The 21,451-nt window shown below is 39.0% G+C and overlaps 2 protein-coding genes across 4 annotated transcripts in view; both read right to left on the reverse strand.

Annotated features, from left to right (window-relative positions):
- Positions 1 to 1,520, reverse strand: part of LOC140755454 (segmentation protein cap'n'collar) — a 150,088-nt gene extending 148,568 nt beyond the window's left edge. For 2 of the 3 annotated variants that reach the window (XM_073090725.1, XM_073090723.1), the window contains exon 1: positions 1,301 to 1,517. The gene's annotated coding sequence lies outside the window, so the exon portion shown is untranslated. Of the gene's footprint in view, positions 1 to 1,300 lie in introns of all 3 variants that reach the window. The other variant, XM_073090724.1, reaches the window with a different exon arrangement.
- Positions 1,521 to 16,385: 14,865 nt separating this feature from the next.
- LOC140755392 (uncharacterized) lies at positions 16,386 to 17,444 on the reverse strand. Its single transcript, XM_073090588.1, has 2 exons — positions 17,201 to 17,444; positions 16,386 to 16,742 (listed from the first exon to the last, which is right to left on the reverse strand). Exons 1-2 carry the CDS (start codon positions 17,423 to 17,425, stop codon positions 16,386 to 16,388), a joined length of 582 nt encoding a protein of 193 aa, XP_072946689.1. The 5' UTR covers positions 17,426 to 17,444.
- Between the last annotated feature and the right edge of the window lie 4,007 nt (positions 17,445 to 21,451).

Below are 21,451 nucleotides of genomic sequence, written 5' to 3' on the forward strand. Positions count from 1 at the left end.
GTGAGAATATCTAATCCTATCTGGGGTTGATTACGGATGTCCATGGGCGGCAGTAGCCACTTACCATCAGGTGGACTGCATGCTCGTCTGCCATTTCAATCTCTTATAATAAGGTAAATACATAATGTAGGTATTTATGTGAAATCATTATTTTGTTGTGTTCGTCTAAAAAGGAAATCGGCTTATAATTTAGATGTTAGATCGAGAAATAATGTCACAAAAAAATATATCTTTGTAAATCTAATACCAAATATTTGTGCAAATATTTGTTCAAATAGTCACAGAAGTTGTCACAGGCAGTCATTCTTATTAACTTGTCACAATTTTGACCATAGATTAGTAAAGATTACTCACTCCTAACAAGAAAATGTACCCAGTTTTGAGAATTGAAATAGTTCCGTAAAAAAGTATTGCCACGTCTCCGTGCTAAAATGTCCCTAAAATATTTGAAATTATTATTATAAATTATTTAATTATCATGTAAATTACGCAGTATTAGTTATTTATTCGTAAATTTTCTCTAAAAATGTTTTTATTTGTCAAGAATTAAAAAAAAGAACTTACTATAATAAGTCATTTGCAAGCCGCAAATGACTTATTATAGTAAGTTCATTCAATTTCAAGGCGTCGAAGTATCTTTACTAATCTATGATTTTGACAGTATTTTTTTATTTTCTTAAGTTTATAATGTTAGGCATTTTGAGGAAAACTTAAATAAATATTATTTAATATTCTAGCTATTGAAGTAACCAAATAACCTACTTATTTAAAGTTATATGAATGATATAATTATATTTCAAGTGTAATCACATTTCGATTACGTGACAAGTAGTAATATCTTTACTGATAAAAAAGAGACGAAGATAACAACTACTTCTATACATAAACAATGTAAGTGATTTATGCGTAATTTATTCACATATTTTTTGTAATTGTAGTAGGTTATGTTGACTTAAAAATCCCACATAACCCGGCGTCGCTCTCACGTCGTCGGGTACCTTTTGAAGGTTTCCCCCTCGAAAAAAAAAAGGTATGTTGACTTGTGAACGTACACAGGCCTCTAATTAGGCCTAGACCTCCTTTAGTGGGCCTCCCGTAGTTAATACGAACAATAAAAATAATTAACATAATATTAAAGATTGCATATTAACTGGCATAATAGACATTAATTCCTTTGTCAACTTCGCCTTGAAATTCCCATTCGAAATTTAAAAGTAAAAGGTTAAACGTCATTCAATCACAACTTTTCCTGATTTATTTAGTACACATATTACATCATATTACGAAATACCATACTCACGTTCAAATAAGGGCAATCCAAAACAAACACAAATCACAGATTAAAAACAAACTTTGGCTGAATATTTTAATCCCGGATAAGTATATTCGCGCCAAATGACACACCTGTCAAATTGAAACAACGTAACGATGTAAACACGTGGTCGATCACAAGGACGTACACAATTCGGTTGGGTTATACAGCGACAAAAACGCATACATTCACACACTGTTGGAAGGCGACTGGCGTTGCGAACACATAATACGTAATTGCTATAAATATCATGAGTCGACTCGCGTTCGTATTAAGTGATAATAATTGATAAGAGCACAACAGAACGAAGATATGTTTGCTAATCTTAAATCTATGGTGTTGCGACGCGAATTTTTTGTTAAAATATTTGTAAAATATTAATAACTACTTATTATTACGAGTTAAATTTGTTTTTGTTATTGTGACGCATATTCACGCGCGTTATAAACAGTAACAGAATTTATAATGACAGATCGGTTAATATTTATATGTAAAAGCCATATATTAGTAAAGATAACTCACTCCTAAGAAGAAAATGTACCCAGTTTTGAAAATTAAAATAGTTGCTTAAAAAAGTTTTGCCACGTCTCCATGTTAAAATGTCCCTAAAATATTTGAAATAATTGTTTATTTATTATGTAAATTACGCAGTATTAGTTATTTATTCGTAAATTTTCTCTAAAAATGTTTTTATTTGTCAAGAATTCAAAAAAAGAACTTACTAATAAGCCGTTTGTGGCTTTATTCAATTTCAAGGCGGCGAAGTATCTTTACTAATCTATTAATTTGCCCATACAATTTCCAATCAGCGCCCCTAGCGGATTGTGTCAGAACTTGGAAATTGTACGGGCCAATACGTAAACAAATAACAAAACAGTCATATTTATCAAAACGTAAAAACTCATGGTAAGGTACTAAAAACAAACTGTACGATTGACATACAAAGGAATAAATAAAACAATGCATACAAAATATATATGATACGAATTTCAATTGGACGTAGTTATGCAAAATGGATCCAACCCACAAAAACCGTTTTTTAGTTACTATCACAAATGGCATCTCCACATCAACTTTCGTATATGCAAAAAATATTCAAGCTGCATGGTACATCTTTCTTTTCATACAGATATCAGTGATACCAACCATAAATTATGTAATTTAACTTTTACTAAAAGACCTATTTTCTCAAAAGCTAGATTTTGTGGTTGGATCTATTTTGCATAACTACGTCCATTATATATTTTATTGAAGGTGATAGAACACTTTGTGATTCGACTCTGTTATAACAACAGTGTTAAGCGCTGCTGTGTTCTGGGTTGAAGGGTGTGGTAAGGGAGACAGACTTTTCCGAGGCGTTCTAGTCAGGGGTAGCACTTCTGTGGGCGACCTTAGGTAGTAGTAGGAATATCTAATCCTATCTTGGGTTGATTACAGATGTCTATGGGCGGCAGTAGCCACTTACCATCATGGACTGCATGCTCGTCTGCTACTCTTATATTATGTAAAAAGTGGACTTCATGCTTGATTTATACTTTAATATTATTTAAAAATAAATAACAGACTCGTGTTATATTTATTTTCATTTACATTTATTATTTAGTTTTCATTTACATGATTGCACAAAATAAATTTGATTACCAATTTTCAATCGACCATCCATAATCAAGGGGCCATTTGCTGAAAAAGAAACAATTTTAAGTCATTTCTTCTTATACAATTTAAATAAAACTTAGTAGTATAGTCTACAAACAATATAAGGTGTATTATAACCCCTGTTATTTTTTGTATTTTTTTAATAATTAGGTAGAGTCCGCGCCAAACTTCTAGTCCGCTCTGAAGTTGCGCGCAGGTGTAGTCAGAGAGCCAATGCGGTCGAACACAACTACAAGCATATACTCCGTAACAACAGTAAGGACACACTAACTGCGCTTTGTGCGCCAGGGCGAGAGCGGGCAGCGGAGGGTGCCGGGGGGTACCGCGCTGTCCTCGTCCCGCTAATATATACAAGCTGTTGCGACACGACTTGTTTTTATGTTCAGAGCGGACTAGAAGTTTGGCGCGGTTCTACCTAATTATTAAACAGACAAATAACAGTCGGGTTAAAATATATTATATGGTTTGGGTGGTAGGGTGTCAATTTTTAAGCATGAGGTGTCGTTGGATTCGTCTAAATTGTGAATAGAAGTGACATATTTTTAAGGGTGGTAGAATCCTTTGTGGTTCTTGTTGGATATTGATACTTTTTGTAAACCAAAAATAGAATGCTGTAGAAAAACTCTGTTTTGAATTTAGAAAATATGTCATCGGTATTCTTGCTGTAGCTTTCATACAACACGGTCGCGAAGCACTGAATATACTGTTAAACTCTGCTATTTCCTAGTTTTCTTTCAGGTTATGGGCAATACGCCCGTAGGGGGCTTCGCATGAGTTTTTTTTCTGGGTCCGCGAAAATAAAATTGTAAAATTAAAATTTTTGTTTCGAGTGACATTTAAAGAAAAAACATGGCCGGAGAAAATTCCAATATTCCTGTGGAAAAACTCAGAGGCATCCAGAACTACCATAACTGGAAGTTCTCAATGCGGATGATCCTCATCCACGAGGATTTATGGGAATGTGTTGAGAAGCCTACAGAATGCCAAGAATCGAAGGATAGTAAAAAACAGTTGAAGGCGCTAGCAAAAATATGCCTAGCTGTGCATACGTCGGTGTATGCTCACGTGAGAAACGCAGCGACTGCGTGGGAAGCGTGGAATAATTTGAAGTGCGCTTTCGAGGACCGAGGTTTATGCAGGAGGTTGAGTCTTCTGAGAAGTCTGTTTGGGTTGAAACTATCTGAGTTTAGTAACATGGACACATATTTATCCAAAGTTACGGAAATTGCACAGCAACTTAATGATATCGGGTCGCCGCTGGATGATGATTTTGTCGCCGTGATTATGTTGAGTGGGTTACCCACGGAATATGATCCACTAGTCATGACGCTCGAGAATGCATCATCGAAGCTATCGAGTGAGCTGGTGAAGGCCAAACTCTTGCAGGAGTGTCATAGGCGTAATGATAAGCAAGAGAGTGAAGTGTCGGCCTTAGCTGTGAGAAAGCCCATAAAACAAATTACTTGTTTCCGATGCAAAAAGCCGGGGCACATTATGAAAAACTGTACCCTTAAGCAGAAGAAACAGGAGCAAAATATGGACAAGAAGCAGACCCCGGGCCAGGGAATGCTAGCAGCGCTCACGGTGGATGTAAATAGCGACAACGCATGGTACATTGATAGTGGTGCGACGAGTCACTTATGCAAGGACAGAAATCTTTTTAGTGATTTTCAGGCTATTCAACCTTATTTGAAAGTAAAAGTTGCAAATGGTGAGGAACTATATGCGGTTGGACAAGGTAACGTCAAAGTTGACTTGACATGTAAAAGTCAAATAAAATCAATTAATGGTGTTTTCTATGTACCGAAATTAACTTGTAATTTAATATCAGTTAGTACATTAACAGAAAAAGGTTTCAAGGTGGCATTTGACTCAAAAATGTGTAGAGTCATGGAGGACGGCAAGTGTATAGCTACTGCCACACGCATAAACAATGTTTACCGACTTAACGTCAAAAGGTATGTATGTAGTGTAGCATTAGAAAGTGCCATAACTCCCTCGTGCTCGGGAGCTGCGACTGCGAGTTCGCAACCAAGCGGCGTTTCGAATCTGGCTGCGTCGAAGGTGTCGCAGGGGACGTGGCATAGACGCCTTGCTCACCTGAATGCTAGGAGCATGTCTGTAATGCGAAACGGTATGGCTAGGGGCATAGATTACGACATAGAAAATTTCCAACCGTGTGAAGCCTGTGTTAAGGGGAAGCAGACGCGACTTCCGTTTCCCAGGAAATCACTAAGTAGGTCGGACAGGTTGTTAGGCCTGGTACACACGGATTTATGTGGGCCTATGTCCGAGGCGTCACTGGGGGGTGCAAAATATTTTTTAACCTTCACAGATGATTGCTCGAGAAAGACTTTCGTGTACTTCTTGCAGTATAAGAGCGAAGTTTTCGAAAAATTTAAAAACTTCAAAGCTCTTGTTGAGAACCAGACAGGGAATAAAATAGGTATCCTAAGGTCGGATGGGGGCTCGGAATACATTAATGGTTGTTTGCAGACGTTCCTGAAGGAGCACGGGATTGTGCATCAAACTTCTGTGCCGTATTCGCCGGCTCAGAATGGTGTCAGCGAGCGAGCGAACCGGACCATTGTGGAAAAGATGCGATGTATGCTGCAGGACGCTGGGTTAGATAAGCGGCTCTGGGCGGAAGCTGTACAGACAGCTGTATACATCAAAAATCGGACGCCTACCAAAGCTGTGATGGGGATGACGCCCGAGGAAAAGTGGACTGGCAAAAAGGTAAATGTTAGTCACTTTAGGATCTTTGGCTGTGTAGCTTATGCATTAGTGCACAATAGACGGAAACTGGATGCGAAATCCAAGAAGTACATTTTCGTTGGATATTGTGAGATGAGCAAGGGCTATAGACTCTTAGATCCAGAGTACCCTAAGAAATGCATAGCAGCCAGAGACGTTGTATTTTTCGAGAATCAATTTATCTCGAGTAGTATGTCACATGATGATAGTGTAGATTTGGTCGACATACCGAGTATTGTTTCGAATGGCAATACTAAACTGCGAACTGACCCTCCCAACTTAGAGTCAGAGTCCTTGAATGAGGTTCCATCTGATGACATACTAATTGATCAGAGGCGACGTCAAAGACGCCAGGAGATCTTCTCATTCAACGACACTGATGGTAGACAAACCTTCGATAGTTCAGATGACTCGCGGGATGTTACGTATGTTCCAGGAACTTCTGAGGAATCGGATGACAGTTTCGATAGCGCGGATGAAAGCGTCCTATTGTGTGTGCTGAACTGCAACATCGACGAGCCAAGAACTGTGAAAGAGGCGTTGAGTGGTGGACAGGCGGAGCAGTGGCGTGAGGCAATGAAAGATGAGTTGGACTCATTTGCAAAGAATAATTGTTGGACACTGACTAAATTAAGGGCAGGACAGACACCTGTGAAATGTAAGTGGATCTTTAAGAAAAAACGAGGCTTAAATGGAGAGCTAATGAAATTTAAAGCTCGTCTGGTGGCGAAAGGTTTTACTCAGAAATACGGTATAGATTACCAGGAGACATTTGCTCCAGTAATTCGCCATCCAACAATTAGAATGTTGTTTGCCATAGCCGCCGAATATGATCTAAATATTGATCAGTTAGATGTAAAGACTGCATTCCTGAACGGTGATCTCCATGAAGACGTGCTGATGGAACAGCCAGATGGGTTTGTTATAAAGGGGAAGGAAGACTACGTTTATAAGTTAAACAAATCCATCTATGGGCTGAAGCAAGCTGCCAGATGTTGGTACGATAAGATAAACAGCGTTCTTACAGACAAAATGAATTTTCGAAAGTCTGCGGTTGAACCCTGCGTGTATTTTAGAAACCAACAAGGGAAGCTGACTGTGCTTGCACTGTACGTAGACGATATTCTTTTATTTACGTCTTCTGCTGCAGATAAGACTGAAATTAAACAGCAGTTGATGAAGGAATTTGAGATGAGAGATTTGGGAACTGTTCATGAGTTCTTGGGAATGAGAGTCTCAAGAAAGAAAGGGAAGATCACTCTTGACCAATCGGACTATATTGCAAGCGGTTCAAAATGACAGATTGCAACCCAATTGGTACACCGATGGATCACAATGTCACGGGGTATTTTTTTAAGATTGGCAATTCGGTGATTTCCTGGGAGAGTCGTAAACAGAGGACAGTTGCTCTGTCTAGTACCGAGGCAGAGTACATGGCACTTTCTGATGCGTGTAAGGAGGCATTGTTCATGCGTACCTTTTTCAAGGAATTGTTTAATGCGAATTTTGTAGTAACGCTGTACAATGATAATCAATCCGCGCTTAAGTTGTCTGAGAATTCAATGTTTCATGCTAGGACGAAACACATTGACGTCAGACATCATTTTATCAGAGACATAATTAGTAAAAATTTGGTGAGAGTTGAGTATCTCTCTACTGATGAAATGACGGCTGACATTTTTACAAAACCTTTGGTAAAAGAGAAATTTGTTAAATTTGTTTCTCAGTTAGGTTTTGATATGTGACTGTGTTTTTATATGATACATTGTTTAGACTATTTTATTAGGAAGTGTAGCGATTTTTGGTTTAAGGGCAGGTGTTGGATATTGATACTTTTTGTAAACCAAAAATAGAATGCTGTAGAAAAACTCTGTTTTGAATTTAGAAAATATGTCATCGGTATTCTTGCTGTAGCTTTCATACAACACGGTCGCGAAGCACTGAATATACTGTTAAACTCTGCTATTTCCTAGTTTTCTTTCAGTTCTTAGGTGGTTAGGATATTATTAAAATCGTGAATTGTCATCGGTTCTTGATAATTGTTCAAAATTTTAAATTAATCGGACCGTTCAAAGCGGGTAAAAATCGAGTTCAAAGATTCCGTTACATACATACATACATACATACATACATACATACATACATACATACATACACACATACATACATACATACATATATACATACATACGGGTCAAGGTAATAAAAGCATGGTAAAAATGTAACCTTTTTCTTGGAGTAGCTTTCCCTCTTGTTGTAGTACTTCCTAGCTGGAGTACACTCTTCCTCTGTTCTTTGAGAATCTTCCGTTTTCTCTTCTCCTCTCTTCTTAGCTCCGCAACGTACCTATCGTACGCGGCTTGGTGCTCATCAGCCACAGTTCTGTTGTATTCCTTCTCTTTCTTTGTTTCTGCCAAATGTTAAGAGCCATAAAGCAATTGAAACTTTTTTTTTTTTGTTGACGAGGGGGAAACCTTCAAAAGGTACCCGACGCCATGGGAGTGAAGCCGGATTATGTGGGATTTTTACCGCACTAAAACCCCCCCGGTGGCCGTCCTCAGCGTTTGGTGGAGAACTCCGGGATCTCCAACGGAACACAACCGGAGTCCACCTAACGCGATGCCCTTCTACTGGGCTCTGCCCTGGGGGGAGCAATTTACGCTCCTCTCACATTCCCTGGTGATTACAGCGACATGCGACCACACAAAACCGCTGTCCTTCCCGGGGTCGCTCGCTGGACGGTTTGAGCTCCCCCTACTCTTGCCGACCGCAACCCCGGAAGCCCCTTTTAGTCGGCTCTTACGACAGGCAGGGCAGACCGTTGCCCTATTCTGGTCCCGGAACTACAGGGACACAGCAATTGCAAACCTGATAGTGCCAAATCCCTATATGACATGAGGCGGATGGTCAGGACTCCGGTAACTGGGTCCGCAAGCTTCTCTCCTTCTAGCGAAGGTGGTCTAGGGAACCGGCAACGGCGACCAAAGCTATCTCTCCCTTCCAGCCCATAGCCTTCTTGTCCCGGCTGAGCCTCAGGCTCGCCTCCAAAACCCTGTGAAGCTGTGTAGGCCGCTAGGGCCATCAGTAAACACATATCGAAAAAAAATATACTGGCTGCTGCCCGTGGACAGCTGATCAACCACAAATAAAATTCCTACCTGAGGTCGGCCACGGAAGCATCGCTACCTCTGAGGACTAAGAAACGCCTCGGATAAATGATTATTTATAGTATAAGAGTAACAGACGAGAATACAGTCACCAGATGTTAAGTGGCTACTGCCCGTGAACATCCACAATCAACCCCGGATAAAATTCCTACCTGAGGTCGGCCACGGTAGCATTGCTACGTCTGATGACTAAGGAACGCCTCAGATAAGTATTTCTCCCTTAACACACCCTTAAAGCGGAACAGCAGCACTTAACACTGCTGTTATTAGACAGAAATAGGTTTACTTAGCTAAGTAATTTTATCTTTCGTATTTTTGGAAAAAACTTTAAATTTATGATATTTATATCTTGGTGTTCAAAATATAATTGTTCCGCCATCTTGGGGTGTCCGCCATTTTGACTTCAGAGTCACGTGACTAATGTTATAACATTGTCATCCAAACAAAACGTGAATGTAAAATTTCAGCTAAAATATAGTTACAGAAGAGATTTGAATGTGGTAGAACCCTTTGTGGTTCGACTCCGGCGGCACCACTGCCAAAACTTATTCTGCCTCATAACAATGTTAAGCACTGCTGTGTTCTGGTTTGAAGGGTGTAAGGGAGACATACTTTTCTGAGGCGTTCCAGCTTAGTCCTCAGGGGTAGCGGCGCATTTGTGGCCCACCTCAGGTAGGAATATCTAATCCTATCTGGTTGATTACAGATGTCCATGGGCGGCAGTAGCTTACCATCAGGTGGTTGCATGCTCGTCTGCTACTCCTATATTATAAAAAAGAAAAGTTAATGACGATACTAACTGCCCTCCTTCTTGTCGGCCGTATAGTCGTCAAACACTCCATGCCCTCTGTGTACTTTATATTTCCGTTCGAGCTCGTGTAACATGTTACACAGGTGTATGATCATCTTCGCATGGACCAAGATGTTAGTATATACGTACAGCACCAACGTAACCGGGGCAAAGTTTCTGTGTAACAAACAACATTAAATGAAACGAATACAGTACCATGAGTTTTTACGTTTTGACAAATATGACTGTTTTGGTATTTGTTTACGTATTTGTCCATACAAATTCCAATCAGCTTCTCTAGCGGATTGTATCAGAACTATAGTGTCAGTAACGTAACATAAATGTCTAAATTGACAAAATGGCGTTTTATGTTTTGTCTCTCTTTTTTTGCGAACATGTGCTGCCTAAGACTCCCTAGTACGAACTTTTTTATGAAAGAGTACCTTCTCGACATATTACTGATCCAATGATAAGATTTTATTTTTTACTAGCTGACCCGGCAAACGTTGTGTTGCCATATAAATAAAAAAAGTTAAGGGTGAATAACCCTTATCACTTAGGGGTATGAAAAATAGATAGTAGCCGATACTCAGACCTACTGAATATGCATATAAAATTTGGTGAAAATCGATAAAGCTGTTTCGGAGGAGTACGGTAATTAACATTGTGACACGAGAATTTTATATATAAGATTAACGTCATTATATGACTTACAAAAAATATTGTCAAAAAATAATTGATATTGTAGTGAATCAAAGAAAAAAAAAAAAAAATAATAATAATTAATACATATTTCATAAATACGTGCCGCCGGAGTCGAAACACAAGAGATTCTACCACCTTCAAGTATAGAACTCTAATAAATTAATAAATAATAGCTTGTAAAAATGCCTGTAAAAAGCTTGTACCTTGTAGGATAGTTTTCATATTTGTTGGCGATGTAGTGATACAGCTCCAGGATTGTGGTGTATCTCCAGATGACCTCATGGGTCAAGTACCCTATTTCATACTCTAGGGTCGTCTTGTATAAAGTGCGGCGGTGGAAGTACCGGCGAATGTCCGTCATGCTGAAAAGGACCATAATATAGGGGCAGCAGACGAGCATGCAGTCCACCTGATAGTAAGTGGATACTGCCGCCCATGGACTGTAATCAACTCCAGAAAGGATTAGGTTCCAACCTGAGGTCGACAAAGATGCGCCGCTACCCCTGAGGACTAAGCTGGAACTCCTCGGAAAAGTGTCTCCCTTACAACACCCTTCAAACCAGAACACAGCAGCGCGTAACACTGCTGTTATTAAAATTGTATGTATTATTTTTTTTACTATTAATGTAATTATTCATAATTGGACATCAGATTATGATTTTTACGCCATTTTTTGGCGTTATTGCATATTTTAGTTCTTTTTTATTGATATATAATAAACTTACGCATTCCTATATGTTGTCTGTATATAAAAACACATATATAAGATATCGGCAGCTGATCCCCAATAACGCATTGTCCTTCTGGAATCTAATAAATCTTCTATGTCAAATTCCACATATTCTGTAATTTATAAAACATCATCATCAACTCATTACTGTCCTACTGGGCACGGGTCTCCTCCCAGAATGAGGATTAGGCCATAGTCCACCGCGCTGGCCAAGTGCGTATTGGTAGACTTCACGTACATTTGAGATTTTTTTTATAAATCTCTCAGGTATGCAGGTTTCCTCACGCTGTTTTTCTTCACTGTTATAGCAAGTATTTTGAAAAATCAGAGGTGACCTGGGTTTGTACCTCGGACCCCTCGTTCGAGAGGTCGACTTTCTTAACCACTAGCAAATATATATATGTATGTGGCGGACCTTAGGTAGGAATATCTAATCCTATCTGGAGTTGAGTACAGTCCATGGGCGGCAGTATCCACTTGCCATCAGGTGGACTGCGTGCTTGTCTGCTGCCCCTCTATTATGGTTCTTTTCAGCATGACGGACATTCGCCGGTACTTCCACCGCCGTACTTTATACAAGACGACCCTAGAGTATGAAGTAGGGTACTCGACCCATGAGGTCATCTGGAGATACACCACAATCCTGGAGCTGTATCACTACATCACCAACAGATATGAAAACTATCCTACAAGGTACAAGCTTTTTACAGGCATTTTTACAAGCTATTATTTATTAATTCATTAGAGTTCTATACTTGAAGGTGGTAGGACCCCTTGTGGTTCGACTCCGGCGGCACTTATTTATCAAATATGTATTGATTATTATCAAGTCCTATAATGACGTTAATCTTATATATAAAATTCTCGTGTCACAATGTTAGTTACCGTACTCCTCCGAAACAGCTTTATCAATTTTCACCAAATTTTATATGCATATTCAGTAGGTCTGAGTATCAGCTACTGTCTATTTTTCATATCCCTAATTGATAAGGGTTGTTCACCCTTAACATTTTTTTATTTATATGGCAACACAACGTTTGCCGGGTCAGCTAGTAAAATATAAAATCTTATCATTGGATCTGTAATTTGTCGAGAAGGTACTCTTTCGTAAAAAATCGGACTATAGGGGGTCTTAGGCAGAACTCTATAATCCGACAAATTCAATACTCCGACACTGCCCTGCAAAATGATTGTCGGATTACCGCGATCTACTGGACCCTTACTATGAGTTTTCAAAAAATCCTATGAGTTTAAAAAAAAATATTCTGTTCCGTTGGTTCAGTAGGCTGAGTAAACGTAACAATAAGTAAGTGCTCAAGTATTTTTGTCTGCCTCATATGTTCACAAAAAAGAGAGACAAAACAAAAAGCGCCATTTTGCCAATTTAGACATTTAATGTTACGTTACTGACACTATAGTTCTGATACAATCCGCTAGGGGCGTTGATTGGAATTTGTTTGGGCAAATACGTAAACAAATAAATAAGTCATATTTGTCAAAACGTAAAAACTCATGGTACTGTATTCGTTTCATTTAATGTTGTTTGTTACACAGAAACTTTGCTCCGGTAACGCTGGTGCTGTACGTATATACTAACATCTTGGTCCATGCGAAGATGATCATACACCTGTGTAACATGTTACACGAGCTCGAACGGAAATATAAAGTACACAGAGGGCATGGAGTGTTTGACGACTATACGGCTGACAAGAAGGAGGGCAGTTAGTATCGTTAACCATCCTACTGCTGGGCACAGGTCTCTTTGCAGGCGGATTAGGCCGTAGTAAGTGGCGGACAAAGGTAGGAGGCCCGGGACGGAAAATTAAATAGAAGCCCCCCAATGTAAAAAAAGCGGAACAGCAGCACTTAATACTGCTGTTATGAGCAGTGTTAAGTGCTGCTGTTCCGCTTTGAAGGGTGTGAAGGAAGACATACTTATCCGAGGCGTTCCTTAGCCCTTAGAGGTAGCAATGCTTCCGTGGCCGACCTCAGGTAGGAATTTTATCCGGGGTTGATTGTGGATGTTCACGGGCAGTAGCCACTTACCATCAGATGACTGTATTCTCGTCTGCTACTCTTATATTATACAAAAAAACATTTATCCGAGGCGTTTCTTAGTCTTCAGGGGTAGTAATGCTTCCGTGGCCAAACTCAAGTAGGAATTTTATTTGTGGTTGATTACAGCTGACTTTTGTTACTGTGGTAACCTCCCGCTACTCGTCAAGAGATGGCACCACGAGTGTTCTGAATCACGCTATCGGAGTTTTCTAAACATAGCGTATATATACAAGTTCGGACTCAGACTGTTGGAGCTGTTGGCATGATCACCCAACCCACAGTGAAATCTCCCTTTACTTAACCGTAAACTACTTATATTTAAGCAGTCGATTTTCTTTTTGTTCTTATAGTAATAGCCCGGTCAATTTAGACATGAAAATAGTGATCAAATAGCAAAAATTAAAATTTTAAATTTAATTTCAAATAGCAAAAACCTAAAATTTTGACATTTGACCTCGAATAACTGGCAACGCACACATCGGATCGATGGGGACTTTTGACACTTTATTTGTAATGGTAAACCCAAGGTCTCTACGAAAAATTGGCTTTCCCGGAATTTTTGCTATTTCAAATGTCTAAATTGACCGGACTATAATAACTAGTTCGCTGCTGTGTTCCGGTTTGAAGGGTGTGGTAAGGGAGACAGACTTTTCCGAGGCGTTCCAGCTTAGTCCTCAGGGGTAGCGGCGCATCTGTGGCCGACCTCAGGTAGGAATATCTAATCCTATTTGGGGTTGATTACAGATGTCCATGGGCGGCAGTAGCTACTTACCATCAGGTGGACTGCATGCTCGTCTGCTACTCTTATATTATAAAAAAATAAAAACTAGTTACTATAAGCGAACTTACGTTTACTAGAATTATCTAGACTAAAATATGTATTTAAAGTGACATCTCCTATCGGTAATGGCGGGTCGTCGGAAAGGGTGGTATTTTTCGTTACGTTTTGAGCATCAGATCCTTGTAGAAATAAAATATCTGAAATAATATTATTATTTAAAAAACTAAAAACCACAATATTATAATTAATCAAACATTTTACTTCATAAAAGATGGAAATTTGCACGTATGGAGTTTCTTTCGCCGCTTCTTTTCCATAGCGAAACACCTTCCGAAGCGGTGGTAGTTTGTTGACTTTCAAAAATCTTATATATAAAATTCTCGTGTCACAATGTTAGTTACCGTACTCCTCCGAAACGGCTTTACTTTAAGGGTTGTTCACCCTTAACATTTTTATTTATATGGCAACAAAACGTTTGCCTGGTCAGCTAGTAGTTCTATATACCTAAATCAATTTTGAATAAATAATATTGGAATTGGAATTAGACTTAAAGCTTAAAAAGTAATAATTGTTGCAAACTAGTAACTCTGCCATAAAGTTTTGTAGTCAATATGAACATCTGTAATCAACCCCATATAAGATAAGATTGCTCCCTGAGGTCGGCCACAAATGCGCCGCTGCCCCTGAGGACTAAGATGGAACGCCTCTGATAAGTATGTCTCCCTTACCACCCTTTAAACCAGAACACAGCAGCGCTTAACACTGCTGTTATAACATAAATAGGTGTGACGGTGGTGCCGCCGGAGTCGAACCAAAGAGTTCTGCCACATTTAACAGTGTCGAGTTATTGTTTAATTTACCTAAAAGTGTAAAAAAACTCACATAAAACTGAAGAAAATATTATGAAATCCATTTTTATGTTACATAATGGCACATAGGAAAGACATTTACTTATTCTCATAAATTATTTTGAATCTAAGATTATTTTTTTAGCATCCAATAAAATCCTATAATTAAAATGTATAATTGAGAGGGTTCATTAATTATTTTTTTATTGTCTTCAGACCAAAAAATATACATAACGCCATTTCATTGAGGCACTTGTAGCACTGCGTCATGGTAGATAATATTAATCATCCATCCGTCTCTCATTCTTTGGTACACCCTGCAGCGCAAACGGCTTCACGTGTCCTAACGTATGAGGTGTCGATGAAGACGTCTGATTAGAAGGATGACAAGCTAGAACAAGAGTGGTAGAGGCTAGAAAGAGGGAGACAGAAATGAAGTTTAAGAAAGACAAATGATAGAGATGAGCCAATGTTAAAAATTAACGAATTGTAGAAATAGACAAAGACAGAGGAACAAGATGGTAATAGTGAAATAGAAAGAGATAGAGAGTATGATATAGAAGAAAGCGAAAAACGAACAAGAGTTCGAGAGATGGAAAGAGATAAAAAAAGACAGATAAAAGAATATAAAAAGAAGGCAAGAACTACTACTTTGAAAGATACTTTGGGCGAAAAGAGACAGTGTGTGTGAAAGAGACAGAGATAGTTTGAAAAATATATATATTGTGAGAGTTGTTAAAAAAGGGAGTGTCAATAAGGAAGGAAAACAAAATAAAGAAACAAAAAAACATGAAATTGTTAATGTGCGGGAGAGACCGTGAAAGTATGAGAGAGATAGAACGTGTGTGAAAGAGACAGATCAAAAATTGGTGAATAAAATACAAAAAACAGCTTAAAACAATTTATTTGCATGTATAGTTACACTTTAACCTTGTACCGCTGTAGGTAGTCGGAGTCCTTCTTCATGATGTTGCGCGCAGCGTCCGCCAGATGGCTCACCTCCACCGCCTTGTTGGCGATCTGCTCGTACGCATTGATGTGCTCCATCGGCCTCCACTCCGCGTAGAGCCGCTGTGATGTCAGCTGTGACGTCACGGTCTACCGGACTGGTGTACCACACACCACGTAGTGTAGGATGATGGAGATATCTAAATAGAGGAAAATAATAATTAAAGAGAGAGAGAGAATGAGGGAGAATGAGATAGAGATAGAGTGTGTTGGAGGAAGACAAAGAGAAAAATCACAATAAAATCGATGGGAGAAAGCAATGCAAAGAACGACAGATAGATTGGGTTAAATAAGGGGTGCGAAAGAGATGGAGAAAGAGTGCAAGAGATAGAAATATTGTCAGAGACCTGAATATGAAAATCGAAAGAGATGGACATAGAAAGTGTTAAGAAGGGAGAATCAAAATAATCATTGAAAGATAGGCGGGGACACTAAGATTGTTAATGTGCAAAAAAGACAAAAATTGTATGAAAGAGAAAGTAAGTGTGAAAGAGACAGAAATGATGTAATTTTGGTCAAAACAAAAAACTAAAACAAATGAAAATCGCTTTATTTGTGCGTATACAATGCTGGTTACACCTTAACCTTGTACCGCTGTAGGTAGTCGGAGTCCTTCTTCATGATGTTGCGCGCAGCGTCCGCCAGATGGCTCACCTCCACCGCCTTGTTGGCGATCTGCTCGTAAGCATTGATGTGCTCCATCGGCCTCCACTCCGAGTAGAGCCGCTGTAGCGTCAGCGCAATGTCCGACATCACGTTAAACCTATCCGTGATCTCACCCATAACGTATCCGAGGTTGAAGGCGGTGGAGTTCGCGTAGTACTTCTTAATGACCTCCGCTCGACGTACTTTTACGTCACTATCACGGATGGTTTCGTACATCAAGCGGAATAGCTTCATTTTCATGCTGCTGTCGTCTTTTTGAGGAGACTGTAATCCAAAGGTGTCTTTTTAATAAAGATGTAGCAGTGAGCTATCCATCTAATGGTAAGGACAGTAGTAGTCAACTACTGTGATGAGATTCGTTGCTACCCCTTTATAGTTGGAACGGAGAAAAGGAGGTCACATGAGTGACACCACTGATAGTCTCTTAACACTAAACTAAAGCTAACTTAAGTGAAATAAGAAAAATAAGAAAAGTTGGTACTTTTCTGAGACATTTCTGTTTAGTTCTCAGGGGTAGCGGCGCATCTGCGGGCGACCTCAGGACTAATTTCAGTTCAGGAATCTAATCTTATTTGGGGTTGATCACAGATGTCCATGGACAGCAGTACCCACTTACCATCAGATGGACTACATGCTCGTCTATTACTCTTATATTATAAATAAAAAATAGGTACGTGGTAGGGCCTCTGGAGTTGAACCTCCAAGGGTACTACAACCCTTACCTGCGTTGTTTCCTTTATCACTTCCCCATCATCATCCCTTAACACCCTCTTCATCTTGTAAGCTTGGATACCAACTCGTCGATAGCCCTTTGATTCAGTTGTCTTCGTATTCAACTCCTTCAATATTATCAGCTTTATCGGCCATGACACCTCGTTGAATATGTCGTTCTGGAGACCGGGAAGATTGAAGCAGGTTATGTTGATGCCTAAAAGAAGTAAAACCATAGAATGAGCAGCATCGTATCTAAAATTATAAGCTTTCCTGGGAAGATTTGAATTTTGCGTCCCTGATTAGATTTAAATTTTGTACTCCTTGGCAAGATTTCAATTTTGCGCCGTTTGGCAAGATTTGAATTTTGTGCCCCTTGACAATATTTGAATTTTGCCGCTCTCAAAATTTCTGGGTGTTATTTTATTTGTGAATATTTTATAGGTACGTAATTTTAGAAAGACTTAAATATGAATAAATATAAAGAACAGAATTACATTTACAAAAATATGTTTTTATTTTCTTTAAAATTTACAATACAGAAATGTCATTGTTGTTTTTTTGGATCTTTAAAGTACTAAGTATAGGTCGTAGGAAAAAGTGGTTTAAATTATTCCTTCTTCTTCTTAGTTGTTCCTTCATGGCGGAAGTTCGTGCTTGCTTTGGAAGTTTTTAATGCAGGTGTGCTGCATATCCAGCCAGTGTGCTCGTTCGTCTGCTTTTCTAAAGCACTCCGTAACAGACATCTTGTTGAGGCTTTTGATTTGGTCAGACCACCTAGTTGGTGATCTTCCCCGAGGTCTTTTTCCATCCAGTTTCTCAACTACCATGATTTTCTCTAAGCAGTCATCTCCCCGGCGTGCTATATGACTAAAGTAGGACAGAATTCTTTGGAGGCAGTGCTTGATAGCCTTGTTCTTCGTTCAGTTCTTTTAATACTGAGATGTTGGTTATTTTTGCCCCATGAGATACGAAGCATTCTCCACCAGAACATTTCAAAGGTCGATTTTTTCCAAGTTTCCACGCCATAGAGAAAAATGGAGAAAACTAGTGTTTTAACTAGCTTTATTTTTAAATTATTCCAGTTTACTTAAACTCCGAAGTATTTTTCTATTTTTTTTTTTTTATTTCTAATTGCTTCTAATATGCGTGAAGATTTTCAGCCTACAAGCTTGATAGACGACGCTTTATTCTAAATCCTCTAAAACTTTCAATTATTACCCATAGATTAGTAAAGATACTTCGCCGCCTTGAAATTGAATGAAGCCACAAACGGCTTATTTTAGTAAGTTCTTTTTTTGAATCCTTGACAAATAAAAACATTTTTAGAGAAAATTTATGAATAAATAACTAATTTACGTAATAATTACGTAATTTACGTGATAAATAAATAAATATTTCAAGTATTTTAGGGACTTTAGCACGGAGACGTGGCAAAACTTTTTTACGCAACTTTCAATTCTCAAAACTGGGTACATTTTCTTGTTAGGAGTGAGTAATCTTTACTAATCTATGTTATTACCAATAATAATCAATTTCCCATCCATATTCTATTGGCCACCACTTTGGTTTGACCTTCGCTGTGGTAGTAATTTTACCCATTATGTACTTATGCAGTTTAAACTTGGTCTTTCGTGTTGTGCTTCGTGTACGAGTAATAAATGTTGGTCTCGTAGCTAGAGAGGTTTCTGTAGTTTGCGGTAACATCACATAATCTTCCTCTAAATCTCCTTTAACCCAATATTTTCTTTCAACTTCATGTAACATGTTCGAAATGTGCTCGATCTCCCAAAACATGTGTTCGACTTCTATTAAATGAGGGAAAAATTCGTTTAAAAATAATAAATCATGCATGAGTACAGTTGAGTTATACCTATCTACCATCCTTCTATATTTCTCCTGCAATGTGTAGAGTAAGTAACCCGTTTCGAAAGCTGCTGATCTGAAATAAAATCATCTTTAAAGGTGAAGATTGTAGAACTCTGTGGTTCGACCCCGGCAGCACCCCCACACCTATTTCTGTTATAACAGCAGTGTTAAGCGCTGTTGTGTTCCGTTTTGAAGGGTGTGGTAAGGGAGACAAACATTTCCGAGGCGTTCCAGCTTACTCCTCAGAGGTAGCGGTGCATCTGTGGCCGACCTCAGGTAGGAATAACTAATCCTATCTGGGGTTGATTACAGATGTCCATGGGCGGCAGTAGCCACTTACCATCAGGTGGACTGCATGCTCGTATGCTACTTCTTTATTAAAAAAAACAGCTTTATCCTCAAGGCTAGCGATGCATCTGTGGCCGACCATAGGTATCGTCCACGCCAAACTGCAAGTCCGCTTTGATGTTATTGCGAGCAGGTGTAGTCATACAATTTGCTATGGCGACGCGATTCATTTCTATATTCAGAGCGGACTAGCAGTGTTACGCGGACCATAGGAATTTAATCTTATCTGATTGATTGCAGATGTCTATAGGCGGCAGTAGCTTACCATGAGGTGGACTGCATGCTCGTCTGCTACTCCTGTAGTTCAAACCACGATTATTACTTACTTCCCACAGTCTTGCCTAATAACGGATAGATGCCCAATTCTTCTGTTAGTATCCTTAATAATATTGATGATCATACGCATAAAAATAGTTTCTGTATCCTCCCTATCACCACGCCTCTGGGAATCCACTTCTGCATCTGTAAGGTATCATAGCATCTTGAAGGTGGTAGAACCCTTTGTGATTCGACTCCGGTGGCACCACCGTCACACCTATTTCTGTTATAACAGCAGTTTACGCTGCTGTGTTCTGGTTTGAAGTGTGGTAAGGGTACACTTTTCCGAGGCGTTCCAGCTTAGTCGAGCTCAGGTAGGAATATCTAGTCCTATCTGGGGTTGATTATAGATGTCCATGGGCGGCAGTAGCCACTTACCATCAGGTGGACTGCATGCTCGTCTGCACATAGGTTTCTACCACCTTTAAAGGTGCAGAAAGAGCTCTCCAAAGCGTAAACCAAAGCCGACGATGCATTAGCGACTCCTCTGGTGTTGCAAATGTCCATAGGCGACGGTGACTGCTTTCCATCAGGTAGCCCGTCAGCTTTATCGTTGGGTTCCACTAAAAATAGGTATAAATTGTAAAAATACATACATTTTTCTGATATATTTGCCGATTCACTCTTATACACATAATATACACAAACACTTCGCTGAGTAACTCGCCAAATAATGACGAGCAGAGTTGAATGGTAAATTGGACCGAAAATTGTCACGTAAGAAAAAATCGTTATGGATACTGAAGTGGCTTTATCTTTTTTTCTCTGTTTTAAGTACCCTCTCTCTCTTTTATATACGATGTGTACTACTTCATATTACTAGCTGACCCGGCAAACGTTGTGTTGCCATATAAATAAAAAAATGTTAAGGGTGAACAACCCTTATCACTTAGGGGTATGAAACATATATAGCCGATTCTCAGACCTACTGAATATGCATATACAATTTGGTGAAAATCGGTAAAGCCGTAAAGGAGTACGATAACTAACATTGTGACACGAGAATTATATATATAAGATAATACTTGATATGTGATTATACTTGTTACTCTACTTGAAAATTTGTTAAAACTCTAAAAAACATTTGTTATTTTTTTATACTATGTATGTAATATGAGTTTTTCAATTGTATTTATATTGCAAACATAGATAAGTATAGATATCTCACCGCCTTGTCTTTGAAGAAAGACATTATATGGCTTAAACGGCTGACAATTCTGTCAGCCATTTAATGGCTGTCATGGTGTAATTTACGCGGAGAAATGCCGACATGCGCAGTTAAGTGGTGCAAAAACACGAAATCGAAGAAAAAGAGATGCGGAGAAATATCGTTTCATTCGTAAATTATCTAAAAACTATATTTTTTAAATATTTTTCAAACACGAAAATAGATGACAGTGACAATTTCAATTGTCAAAACTGGTTATATTTTCTTGTTAGGAGTGAGTAATCTTTACTAATCTATGGTTGCAAAGCAATGAATTCTTTTTGAAGATTGTAGTGGCTAATGAGTTTACAGTCCATTTGGTAAGTGGCTACTGACCCCCATGGACATCTGTAATCAACCCCAGATAAGATTAGTGTACTATCTGAGGTCGTTCACAGATACGCCGCTACTGACCCGCTACCCTTGAGGACGTTAGAACGCATCGGAAAAGTATGTCTCCCGCACCACACCCTTCAAACCAGAACACAGCGCTTAACACTGCTGTTATAACAGAAATAGG

Source organism: Epargyreus clarus, unplaced genomic scaffold, assembly GCF_041222505.1.
Source record: "Epargyreus clarus isolate Ecla_fem2 unplaced genomic scaffold, WU_Ecla_fem_2.2 ptg000033l, whole genome shotgun sequence".
NCBI classification, from domain to species: domain Eukaryota; kingdom Metazoa; phylum Arthropoda; class Insecta; order Lepidoptera; family Hesperiidae; genus Epargyreus; species Epargyreus clarus.

Excerpts from the sequence above, each read along its gene's own strand:
- LOC140755392 (XM_073090588.1), bottom strand. The coding sequence starts at position 17,425 with ATGGTTTTACTTCTTTTAGGCATCAACATAACCTGCTTCAATCTTCCC. Across the intron at positions 16,743-17,200 it reads TGATAAAGGAAACAACGCAG|TCTCCTCAAAAAGACGACAG; the intron begins GTAAGGGTTGTA and ends TTTGGATTACAG.